General features: G+C 42.2%; 1 protein-coding gene across 1 annotated transcript in view; it reads left to right on the forward strand.

Moving 5' to 3' along the window:
* Nucleotides 1-10,603, forward strand: part of LOC101861214 (endo-1,4-beta-xylanase 3) — a gene marked incomplete in the record, with an annotated part of 22,387 nt that extends 11,784 nt beyond the window's left edge. Inside the window, 7 exon segments of the mRNA XM_013084031.1 lie at nucleotides 1,230-1,446; nucleotides 3,464-3,696; nucleotides 4,959-5,049; nucleotides 5,978-6,106; nucleotides 7,544-7,633; nucleotides 8,899-9,078; nucleotides 10,108-10,603. Coding sequence (XP_012939485.1) covers nucleotides 1,230-1,446; nucleotides 3,464-3,696; nucleotides 4,959-5,049; nucleotides 5,978-6,106; nucleotides 7,544-7,633; nucleotides 8,899-9,078; nucleotides 10,108-10,208 — 1,041 coding nt within the window.
* Nucleotides 10,604-13,608: the final 3,005 nt, after the last annotated feature.

Consider the following 13,608-nt stretch of genomic DNA (forward strand, 5'->3'; position numbering starts at 1 on the left):
CATGAACATTCACGGTTCAGGCGCCGCCAGTTAAACCAAACCTGTTTAGAGAACATTGCCGCTTCAGATGCAGTCTATGTGAAATTCAATTTTCTGCGACTGGTGGAAACTTTTCTTAGTTCTGACCTGTGACAGAAAGCAAACTCAGTTTGGAAGCCAAGATGACTTACATCTAGGAACTCTGATGTCAAAGAATAAATGCCTTGTACAACAGCAGCAGCACTGTGTGTTTGTGTTTGTGTGTGTGTGTGCGTGTGTATGTGTGTGTGTGTATGTGTGTGTGTGCGTGTGTTTGTGTTTGTGTATGGGTGTGCGCTCATGTGTGTATGTATTTGTGTGTATGTATGTATGTGTGTGTGTGTGTGTGTTTGTGTGTGTGTGTGTGTGTGTGTGTGTGTTTATGGGTGTGGGTGTGTGAGAGTGAGAGAAAGAGAGGAAAAAGAGAGAGATAGAGAGGAGAAGAGAGAGAGAGAGAGAGAGAGAGAGGGAGAGAGAGAGAGAGAGAGAGAGAGAATGTCTTCGTTTCTATCTACCTGTCTGCCTGTCCGTATGTCTGTACTCGTATGTTATACTAACAACATCGTACCCAACGAAATGGCTTGCACCGATATTGTGTGTCTAATTTCTAACCAACTATTTTGTCGAAAGTGTGATTCCCCTCATTAAACCACATTGCACTAGTTTTAAGCCGCTGTGGGCTTGATTAAATTTTAATAATTCTAAGTCGCATTAAAGAAAAATGCTTTATCTCAAATCAAAGAGAGTATGGAGCTTGCGTGGCGATATAATAGTAAAATATCAGAAGTTCAAATTTAAGATATTTTCAAAGGGAAGTATTTCTACATGTATTTCTAATCTATAAGATCGGACTAAGAAAGTAACCATAGCGATATTTTTCTGATTATAAATTGTGTGTCAAAAGTGCACCAAAAACTAGTTAAAGAAGCAAAATTCCCTACTCAATATCCCTATCCCAAAAGCCAATGGGAGAAATGGCGTCATGTTTTGAGCTCAGCCACACAGTTCACTAAATTGCCAACTTAATCGATGTCTGCTCTTGTTGATCGAGGAGACTCCAAAGGAGGAACTACTTCTTCATAAGTCTGTTATTTGAGCTGTCGCCTTTTCTTCAGCACAAAAAATAACCATGAAAGTAGGCAAAATAGTGTACTTGTGTGTGCCCAGTTTGTTGTCTCAAACCTTGAAGCCCCGGCCGTCTTTGTCAACAGCTGAACGAGTCCGGCAAACGGTTCCTGAAGCTGACCAAGGAGACATGGAGCACCCACGTGAACCGGTCCCTGGCCTCTGGAACTTCCTTTAACCTGCGCGCTTTCCAAGGCGACTACGAGGCTGTGGTCTGGTACAAGGGCAAGCCGATAAAGAGGACCACCTTCAGTCTGGGCAAAGCGGACAAAACAGTTTCTATTTCTGTTTCTGGCAACGGCAGTAAGTCCCTCACAGTGTTCCTTGTGTCTTTCTGGCCATTTTGTCACTGGAAATTGATGATATGGAGTTTTTACTTATTTGATCTCTATACCAAAGTCTGAACGAGAGTTATCGGGAGCAATCGTGTGTTGAGCACGTCTTAAATGTTACTGAAAAACCAACGTGCTGGATTAATCAAAATACTCAGTCTCATACTGCGCTTTAAAGTGTGGTTGCAATTGAACTTCCAGCTAGAAAGTAAGGAAGATACCTTTACAAAACAAACTGACCACTACTAAAGTCAACTTTCAAGTTCACAACCGACCTAAGCATCCCCTCTGACACATTATATATGTGCCAGAGCAAAGAAATAAGTACAAGTAGAGTAGCAACTCGGACAACGTTACAACAATAGCTGTATGATTCACTCTCTTTTGATACGCTTTACACTCATTGTCGAAATGAAAGTCATGATATTATAATCTTTGTAAGCAAGCTGCTCTAGAAAAATTATCAGCAGAGCATTACTTTTAGTGCAAAACACTATGCTACCTTGTTCACAAGAGAAACATTTTTTTCTGAGATGAGTGGGAAAATGATCGTATCATCCTGATCCAGTTTGGCAATAGTATTGCAAGACCAACTTCCCGGTAAAACTGATTGTGGAAACGAGCAATCCTCTCGATATCGAAGGGTTCTCAGTCCAACCACAAGATATCTGGCGACGCCAGATATTTGCCGGCCGGCGAACTGAAGGCATGACGACGAGGGAGCGGCGTCTTTGATGTTGTCCCAGGCGGAGTTGAAAATGCATTCCAAAATTTTCCTAAATATTGGTGGCGGAGCGGCGGGCGCGCTCGTCTCCGAAGCGAGTTCGAGCCTAGGTTCGGACACGGATTTTTTTCGCCCCCTCTGGCCCACCCAGCAGTAATGGGTACCTGACTTCGAGTTGGGGCAGTAAAGGCGGCGTGAAAAGGAACTGGCTACCCTACCACAATATGCCGAAGACCCAGGTAGTTGTCTCACTAACAAGGCAATCCCCAATGTCCGGATCGGATGCGGGAACAACTTTACTTTTTATTGGTCACATCCAAAAAGTAATAAGATTTTCGTGATCAGCGACCCAAAATTAGTCAAAATCACAATTTAATGCCGGATTACTAGGTTAACTTTCTTGTGTGTGTTTTGTGTGTTTTGTCAAGGAGTGACACTTTAACGATAAAAAAACATTGTACCTCTAAATGGAACTTCTCTCGTCGACAAATTGTCAGTTTAACGATGACCCAGATCTAGCGTCCGTCGGTTAAACTGTCAGTTTGTCGGTGAATGAACTGTACGTGTAAAGGGACCCTTAGTGTTTTTCGAATGGTACTGTCAATTGATCCTCTCACGTGGCCAAAGCCCTTTATCATCGTCTTATTAAAGCTGGTTCATCCTGTCATTTTTTTTTCATTCCACATATCCAGTGTTGTGACTGTTGTCGTTTCATAGTTTTAAAACGAGATCAATTCATGTTGATAATGTCGCGTGCTAGAAACTCTCTCTGAAACATGTGGTTTTCACTTGCACCTGAAACAACGCATGCCACTCATGCACACGCGCATACATGAATTGAAAATCATTCTTTATAAAAGCTAGTTCTCGGTCTTCCCACTGGCGTCAGTATCGACTAAGTATCATCATTTCATCTCAGAATTAGCAAAAATATCCAAGAGGTAGGAGCTAAGTTGTGCCCCTTGAAATTCGCCTGAGACTCCATTGGAGCTCATATGACCTTATGCAGTTGCGAGCACCGTAAAACCCTCTACTATAAAAAAAAATAAGAACCCGGTTCGGCTAAGAACCATTTATCTCCCTGACAACTAGGGTTTTGGACGGAGACCAGTGTGTTTCAAAGTCACTTCTGAAGCCTCTAACCATTTCCCGACAGCTTTTGCCTTTTCACGTGTTAGAACCTACTTTTGATTATGTGAATGAAAGAATTGAAATAAACGCATAAAATATATCACTTTTTTATTTCCATCGAATTCCATCTCAGACGCGATCCAGTTGCCCAAGAAGATAGACCCGTTCTCCATGAATGTCCAGATCAACCCGCAGACCAACCGACTTCACCTGCGTACCCTGGGTCAGGCCAGATCCTCGTCACAGAATGCGCATCTCACGTGCACCACGCGCCGCTCACGCCTGTCTGCGGTCGGGGACGACAAGGCTGTTGATGTCGCATGCCAGGGAGACGAGGTCCTCACCAGCTGTTCTAGCTATCTTCAGGTTAGAATACCCAAAAAAATTATTGATAACGAAATACGCGAATCATCATCATCATCATCATCATCATCATCATCATCATCATCATCATCATCATCATCATCATCATCATTCACTTCCCAGGTGGCTCAATGCGCTTCACAATATGATAAAATTTCGACAGTGACACGTTTCATGCATACCGGTCCATTCAATGAACAGCAATCCTTTCAAAAGAAGACTTCAGTTGCCATCATTAGAGGAAACGACACCGTTTAAATCATTTAGGGGGGCGGGCCTCAACCCTGCCTGTCAGGGCCAACCAGGGCTGAGAAGGGTAAAACATCCCAGCAGAAAAACCGAGATACTCGATGAAAACTCTCCCCACTCGGGAACTCAGGTCTCCTGCGTACGATGGCCAAGCTTCTAACCGCTACACAACCGACGCCAGTGACCACTACTAAGAGAATTGGTCCCACAGGCCGCAGTTCCACAGTCCTCCAGTCCAGCGTGATCCCAACTCAGCTGACTGTGCGTCCTGGATTAAAATAAATGCCGTTATAAATCATTTCATCATCTTTATTTCATACGTCATGTTGTTTTACTTTCTACACAGCTGCACACCAGCGTCTGTGGTGTAGTGGCTCGGTACTTCGCTTTCACGTGTTGAAGACCAATGTTCCATTCCCTGGCGGGGAGGAGTACAGTATCACCATGTATCTGTTGGGACGTTGTATCTCTCTAAGACGAAGTTGGCCCAGACAGGCAGGTCGAAGCTGGCCCCCAAAATGTTAAGTCGTATTGATGGGGGCGTAAAAACACCTTCATGAAAAACACTTTACGCATAAATGCTAAAATGCACTTACGCTATTGCTCGGGTGCTTCACCACATTGTTCAAGCTTCGTTGTTTGACAGGATTGCTATTCGTTTCTTCCGTATCTTCGTACAAATCCTTGCTTTGTTCAAACTGAGTGCTGAGAAAATTTCAATGATCCAAAGAAAGACGAGAATATTATTTAGAAGAATTATTTTAATAGACACAACTGCTTCAAAGGCCTCCAATTTTTTGCTCACATGGTGTATAATGGTAAGGCACTTCACCCAGCACCCAAAAGCTGTAAGTTCGATTCCTTATAGTGATATTTTATCGAGTACATCCATCTGGCCAGTGTTGGCTCTTACAGGCTCCATCGAAGTGTCCTGCGTCCTGATTGGTCTAAATTGTATAGATTAAATTGTGAACAATAATTATCATTAATCCTTGACAATCATATTTCGTCCCTAGAACAATGACTGGCATCGTGATGGAGAGCAAATGATCATGTCCAATGGGAAGCCGGCTTGTCGAGCCATCGATGGATTCAGAACAACAGCAGGTTAGATGTTCTCTCAGTCTAATTTGTCTTTCATTCAGCTCCTTGGGGTAATTCATTGTTGGAATAATATAATGCAAAACGTGGCCTTAGATTCTTGAATCTAGTTCCTTACCAACTAACCACCCACCCCCACCCCCACCCCACCCCGCCTTCCCTCGGACCCTTCTTCCCTAATCTTACTATCTTTCCACAAGTGCCATACCCACGCAGTTAATACCGGTAATAAAGGAGTATAGAAAAGGAGGCTACTCATGTACCCCGATTGCACAACGTAGTGGGCACTGAACTCTACCATCAGACACGCACTCTGAAAATAGGATCAGACAAGCACTTCGAACGGCTAGCAAACGACAGTCTCTTTTGGGATCGTTTTGATTATGTTTAACTATACGTCTAATCTAAAGCCATTCTTCACTTCCATATCACAAGTTGTATTTTGGGTTGACTATCGGAATGCAACATTATGTTTTTCCAAGCGCTCAGAGTTGTCTCGTCTAAATACCACTCCCGTGTTGTGAAGTACCAAAGTACAAAAGGTTTATCAAGAGTTATTTCACACCTCAGTACCACAGTACCATACCTGAGACAAATTTCTTTCAAGAGCACATTGTACTAGATGCTCATCCGCATGTGTTCTCTCTTTGGGGGTTCATGGTGTTTATCCACACTTTTTGGGTCCACCCTCACCTCAATACCATACTCGTTCTGCGTTGCCTTTTAAAGTACAAGATATTCATCCTCACATTTAGAGTTAGAGTAATCCCTCATATCAAAACATGCCTATCAAGATATGCATCCACACGTCGAAAGTTAGTAACCATCTCACTATCATATGTAGTATGTTATCTCCAGAAGCACTAGAGATGTCTATCCACCCGTCTTACTAACATAATCTTGTTGTGCCCCCCCCCCCCCCTCCACCCCCCAGGGATTCAGGCCGTGGCTCGGTGCTGCAGTGTGCGGGGTCTGAGATGTGAGTACCGCACGGCAGGACCCTCTGGTACTGGGATGGACGACAAGGTGGAGGTGCCTTGTCAGGGGCAGGAACATCCCTTAGGTGAGTATACCTTATCTATATTTTCTGTCCACAAGTATCTATCTATCTACATGTCTGTCTCCTGCCCGCCACCACCCCCCTCCCCCTTCCCCTTTTTCCATTTTCTAAATACATCTTTAGTGGCCTTTTTCTGGCCATATGTAAATAATGTCAAATTGACAGAGAAAAAAAGACATGCATATGCAGATGGGAAAGAAATTGGTTGGGTTATTATGTAATACATGTACCGTCTTCGACACAGTTTTCCCCACTGAGTAAAAAATCAGCTCTGCGTTTTTAAACCTCACCTGCGGGGGGCTGTCGAGGTCGAAATGTCACGGCGTTCACCTCTCATTAAATTGGCTGTCCCCGTGGTTTTATGCACCCCGCATAATTTAGCAAAATTTGATCATTTTTTGCATAATGTCTGATTATTTTCCTTTGTCATTCTTTGTTAAAATTAACAGAATCGCATAATTTCACATTTTGGGGCTCAGTTTGCATAATTTCAGAATTTTTCTTGCATAAAACGACGGGGGTAGAATTGGTCCAGGGTTCGAATCCGGACAAAGACGGAAAATTTTGTTCTCTAAAATAATTTTCTCCTTTCACATCCTTTCCTGCTCTCTAACCATGTTCTGTCGTCTGCTTTCGTCTCCACTTTCTGTCCCCACCCCCTCACCTCCTTTGCCCCCTCCTCTGGGCTCCTGACTCTTTCTACAGCCTTTCTACTGCTACTCACTGGCTCCTTTCTGCTGTCTTTCAACCACACCTTTGTTCTTATGGTAGGTGACCTAACATCTAGCCTTCTCGTTGAAGGGCGAAAAATCTCGGAGGTCTCGTGAGCAAGTTTCGCACGTTAAAGATTCCTTGGTGGTCCAAAATTGATAAGAGTAGACATCGGCCGCCACCCCGGCAAAATTCAAAATTTCCTACCACGTGAAAATGTTTAATGTGTCCCTCGCGCTCATATGACCTTATGAAGTTGCGTGCGCTGTAAACACTTACAAAAAAAATACTACCAGCGATAGGACAACCAGAAAACGTGCCCAGTGGCAATAAACATGCCCAGGTAAAGAATCCATTGACATTTTGTGAAATTTGCACATTGCTTCTCCACAACACTCAGCCAATGTCTTGACCACTAAATCTCCTTTAAAAAATACGGGGAAAGAAAAAATACATATACGTGTAATACGCCACGTTCGTGTAAAGCAATTGAATTGTTGTTTTATCTCCTCATCCATACCTGTCTTGATATTGAAATAGATGCTTGTATCTGTTACTAATACTTGAGGTTAGGAGTAATAGAACAGAAATCAGACAATTTATTTATGAATTAGTCTTCAGATTTAGACAGATGGATATGATGACAGACAGACAGACAGACAGACAGACAGACAGACAGACAGACAGACAGACAGACAGATGAATCATTTGTCTATGTATGTTCCTCAGGCTGCGCGGCGTTCACCTACAATCTGGACTCGGACGGCGTTCTCTTCACCAACAACTCCTGTCTTGCAGAGAACGACGACCCCGTCACAGGTAAGATTATATGCAACCCATGACGCTTAAAACCACTATTTTTTCATGTACTTTGTTTCTATTTACATCTGAACCTGAAGAGCATACTTTTACTTTTGCCCCAAGGTAAAAAAAATAATTTGTAGGTCTATACGCGTCGTCAGTGTGGTCTCAAAACCACATCCTGTAGGCATTAATTCGTTAGAGAAAGTGATCAACAATTAATATTGTGGAGTCGCGTTGGTTGATGGTTCTTTTAACGCCTGCTTTCTCATACAATTCTGGCTTTTACTTTTATGGCAGAAACAAAAACGATTGCAAAGTTGGAAGACGCAATAGGAACGACCATTTGAGTCATGTACTTTTAAAATGGCATACTCGGGTACAATACTTGAAAATTGCCCTACGTATAGGCAGTAACAAAATTATTGTATCGTGGAACTCGAAAGGGTAAACGAAAGCTGGTTTTTCGACGCTTTCAACGAAACAAATCCATTCAATAAACAGAAATCGTAATAAATTAATCCTAATTTCCTTGAGACGGTACACAAATCATTAAAACTACAGTAGGCTACAAGTCCCCTGACCTAGCATGTTCTCAGAGTAACGGCAGATGGTAATAAATGTCTATCTCTGAACGGACGTTTTGACCAATTGATGCCGATTATGTCCGAAAGGCTTGATTTTGCCAGGGTGGGGAAGCTTTTCATCGAATATCTCCGCATATCAGCTGGCCGGTGTAACAAGCCAAAAACCGGGTAGAATTAGCCCGTCTCTCAAACGATCTATATTGAGTCTATAGGGATATAAAACAGATATAGTACATGTAAACGGTTAGCGATCGAGTCAGTAATTTGCCGTGCTGGAATAGACACCTCCACGTCTGACAGTTCTCAACTAGGAATTTTAAGACGTTTGCGTAGCTGTACTTTGCGTTTCCTCGGTAATTGTGTGGGTTTATTTCATTTCCGACATGTCTCGTGAATGGTAGTGTCTGCAGTGCAATTGTTCGTACTTGCAGGCTGAGACGTGAGTTCGATTCCCACGTGTGCCAGAAATTTTGGGGAGTACCTACGTCTTGCTATTGTGATGTGTCCCATACAGCTTGGATAGGTTCTGACTGTTAAAAGTCGTAGCAACCCACCATCAAGACTGTGACAATGGGTGTAAAAAACACGTCTCTTAAATACCCCCCTCCCCCAACCCAATGTCCCTGTCTTTGTTTTAAATTGAAAAATATTTTACTTTTCTTTCCTCCCACATCCCCCAACCTGTATCCCCGCCAGGTGTGTTTTCCTATGCGGCGTGCTGCCAGGGTTCCAACCTCCAGTGTCGCACAGTGACCTCCGGGCCGAGTGCTTTGAACAAGGGGGCTCAGGCCACGGTCAAGTGTCCTAATGGTTACGTCATGACCGGATGTAACGTCTACGCGAAGTATGGGAGAGCCGCTGGCGCTTATATTGGCAGTAAGTTCTTGTTTACTGGTGTGTGTGTGTGTGTGTGTGTGTGTGTGTGTGTGTATGTGTGTGTATGTGTGTGTGTGTGTGTGTGTGTGTGTGTGTGTGTGTGTGTGTGTGTGTGTGTGTGTGTGCGTGCGGGCGTGCGTGTGTGGGGGGGGGGGTGTATGTGTGTGTGTTTTCACCATCATTATCATCACCATGTCACTGTCATCATTGTTTAAAAGTAGTCAAAACAAAATAGGGATACTTCGGAATTGTGTCGAAATAGTATCTAAAAGGTTGTTAAACGTTTCATCCTGTTTGGCTCACCAGGAGCACAATATTCTCCTTTCAACTTCTTTCCTGTACTCTGATCTAGTCCTGTTCTGTCAACTGCTTTCAACTCCACGTTCTGTCCCCCACCCCCACCCCACCCCATCCTTGGCCTCCTCTCTTCTTTTACTTCGTGACTCTTTCTACTGCTACTCCTAGCTCCTTCTTACTGCTGTCTTTCAGCAACACCCATTACTCTCTTAGAGAAGGTAAGATCGAACATCTAGCTTTTTCAGATAAGGGTGAAAAATCTCGGAGGTCTTGGGTGCAAGTTGCGCAAATCAAAGTTTATAAATCCCTTGGCGGTCGTAAAATCGATGAGAATAGGCTGCGGCCGCCGCCTGAGCAAAATTCAAAATGAATTCCAACCAAAACTGGAAATACCGGTACTCTAGTCAGTGGGGAAGTGAAAGCACAGTATAGAGTACAGTACCTTCGAAATCGGAATGTGGCTGCCTGAGGGAAAGAAGAAGAAGAAGAAGAAGAAGAAGAAGAAGAAGAAGAAGAAGAAGAAGAAGACATGGTTTTCTCTTAGAAAAGAAAGGAATAGAGTTCTAAATGGTACGTATACATTATGTAGAATGACGAGGGAGTTCAGGGCAAGGCCCAAGACACTTTAACTCCAAAAACTAAAAATTCAGAGACGGTATCTTCATGTTCTAGCTCTAGGATCACGGTGTGTGTCACTCATCCATTCACGTGCACCTTTTCTCATCCCCACAGGCGCATCCTCGGGCGGCGACACGTGCTATGCTGTGAACGGAGCTGATAAGTTTGGGTCTGAGATAGGGGTCAAGGCTCAGGCCACCTGCTGTCGGACTTAACTGGATTAAAAATATGCTGGAACGTTCAGAGATAAGACAGACCGCTCAGAGATACATAGAAATACGACTGGAAAAGACAGCATTCTTCATAATCAATTTATATATACTCGTATATGATATGTAGCCTATACCAATTATATTACATGCTTTTTCTCTTTTTAAGATTGATTATGCATTACAGAATGTGCAATCAATGTAACTGTCTCAAAAGTCACCGTGAATGATTTGTACACAGCGAGGTTGTAGCATCCCAATATTCTACGGGAAACGTACCAATTTTCTAAAAGTTATTCAATGTCAAATGAAGCAAAGGCATGTGTTTCGACAATTAACACCATTTGTGTATCTTATTTATCTACCGTACCAAGTGTATACATATTATACAATGTGCTATAGTTTTGTTTTACCAATGTTGTAATTCGCTTCATTTTCTATTTTACTAACTTTGCTTAACACACACAAACAAACAAACACACACACACATCCCAAAGCGCCAATTCTGGGTCGATTCTCTGGACCTCCTACATTGACAGCATGCATTTGACAAATAGCCTTTGATCCAGAAGAACAATTTGCAAACACACACACGCGCGCACACACACACACACGCACGCGCGTGCGCGCGCACACACATATGTATACGCAAATATGCATACATAACACATGCCAGCGTGCTCAGTGAGAGAGAGCGTGGGAGAAGGAGGGAGGGGGAGAGAGAGGTTTTTTAAAGTTTTAGTAGAGGTTTTACGGAGCTCGCAACTGCATAAGGTCGTATGAGCACCAGAAGATTAGAGATGTTACAAAAGAGTAACAAACATAAAAAAGAAGGGGAGATAATGACGATAATGTTCGATAGGAAAGAAGAAGCAAACCACACCAGAGCACCCGCCAACCACCCACTCATGTACATGTAATTCCCCAACAAAAAAAAAAGACTTCAAATAAAGATCATACTGCAGAATCACTTCACTGGATGGGAAACAGTCGAGATATGTGTGCAGTGGCCTGAAAGTACTTAGTTTTCGTTTCAGTAAAAATGCTATGACACTTGTTATATGTATAATAAATAAGAGCCATTAAGAATTACTTAAGAGTCACGTGCGAATACAGGAAGGAGGAGAGATAAGGGCAATAGTTTTAGTTTTAGAAGAGGTTTTACGGTGTTCGCAACTGCATAAGGTCATGTGAGCGCCAGAAGATTAGAGGTGTTACAAGAGAGTAACAAACATAAAAAAGAAGGGAAGACAAGGACGATAGATGTTTCATAGGAAAGAAGAAGCAAACCACACTAGAGCACCCGCTGACCACCCACACCTATTAGCTGTACCTTCCAACAACCAGCCAGCTTTGAGAGAAAAGCACATCGACACAATAATGGCCATTTAGTGCAAGGAAAAAGTCAGACAGATAGACAGCAGCAACAGGAAAAGTAAGAAGTAGAACCTACCAGTGGCGGTCTCCAATCACCCGTTCAACCAGCAAATGGCATGAAAAACTAATACATGTATGTATTATCTGACAAAATTCCCCATATTTTCTTGTTGCTCTTATTAGCGAACGTGACCTTTCTTAGAGTTAGAGCAAAACAGGCAATAAAAAAAGCTCTGTACTTATGTTCAGCTGAGTTTGTAGGGTGGGCTTCTGACCCTGCCAGTCAGGGCCAACCCAAGCTGAGAGGGACACCTCCAAGTAGTAGTAAGACCTAGATTCTCTATAAAAATTGTCTTCCCTTTCAGGAATCGAACTCGCATCTCCTGCATGCTACACCAAAAGCGCCTAACCGCTACACCACAGATGCCTGTATTGTGGGACAAATACTCAACAACTTGTTACAAAAGAAAGACTCTTACAGACACTTTCCACCTCCAAGGAAGTTGAGCTCAAACCACAGATATATCTCAGAATATACCACAGGAAAAATGTAACATTCATTCAACGAAGAGAAAAAAAACCAAAAACATACTCATGACAAATCAAGTTACTACACAAGTCCTGGGGAATAAAAAATAACAGACACAAGATGTGATATATAAAAATTGAGCTAGCGTTTATTTGATACATGATGAAATGCAAGATGCAAACATAAGTACTCAAGACTAAATTTTCATATGGACAAAGATGAAAAGTAAGGAGGGGAGCAATGGTTGAGCACTCACCATCTATTCGTATACACAGCATGTGCACACACGTACACATAAACACAAAGACATTTACCACTCACCACAGTAAAAACAAGCTTTGTGCATGTGAAATCGTCATACCTTTTTCACTCTTCTTTTGAAAATTAAAAAAGTATAGTTCCATAAGCCACTACATTTCATGTATTTTGGGCACTGAAACCCTCCCCTGTTGGGAAATGATAAATGCAGCTCCACTCCAGTTTTACTTTTACAACATTTGAAATACAAATAGGTCATGTAAGTGCTGAAGCTTATTAGAGGAATTACTAGGGAGTAACATACAAAAAAAACTGGTCGCAGTGTTGGATCTTTTTTTTTTTTTTTTAGTGAGTTTTACAGCAGTTGTAACACAAATAAGTCGTATTTTGAGCCAAAGATTAGAGGTATTACTAAAGAGAACAATTATTTTTTTAAAGGATGAGAGATAAGGACAACAGATGTTTGATAAGAAAGAAAGAACTAACTATACCAGAGCACCTGCCAACCGCCCACTTTGTTTCAGGATATTTCCCTTAAAAAAAACAAAATATTAACATTATCAAACATTTTTACAAGTGGATTTACTGGATACAAAGATAGTGTTTCCGTATAACACAATGATGCTTCATGTGCTGGAATTTGACGGAAAAAAAACAATATAAATACAATTATGATAATCCTTACAAATCCAAACATGTTTCACAAGTCTTGAATCCAACCAACAAGTGTAAATCATCACTAAAGGTAAAAGTAGAAACACATACTACAATTGAGGACAAAAGCACAACTCATACATACTGTACATTGCTTACACTTTTGACTTAAACCCTCTGCAAATTTAAGCTGAATAACACAAGTCTCCCACATACACAGTTTTTCCGACTGTACTTAAAACAGAAGATGGGGGGAGGGGAAGGGAGTGGAGGGGATGGGGTGGAAGAGAGGTTGTGGTGTGTTATTAACACAGACAATGGGACACACATGAGACAAATTGAAGAGAGCGGTGGGTACGCAAGCCCAAAACACGAGAACTTTCTTTTTTTTTTTTATTAGGAGGATTAAGACAATAGCACCCCAGAAAAGAAATATAGGGAGGCACATAGCTGGAATGAATGCAAGCCTCCTGGCTTATGTGTCTCCAAAGTCTACATTGCTTGACATCATGCGTAGGTCTGCAGTCAGAAGAAACATTGCTCAAGTCACAAACAAACATCACATCATGAGGAAAAAAATGATGCATC

This window comes from Aplysia californica, unplaced genomic scaffold (genome assembly GCF_000002075.1).
Source record: "Aplysia californica isolate F4 #8 unplaced genomic scaffold, AplCal3.0 scaffold00269, whole genome shotgun sequence".
Taxonomy (NCBI): Eukaryota; Metazoa; Mollusca; class Gastropoda; order Aplysiida; family Aplysiidae; genus Aplysia; species Aplysia californica.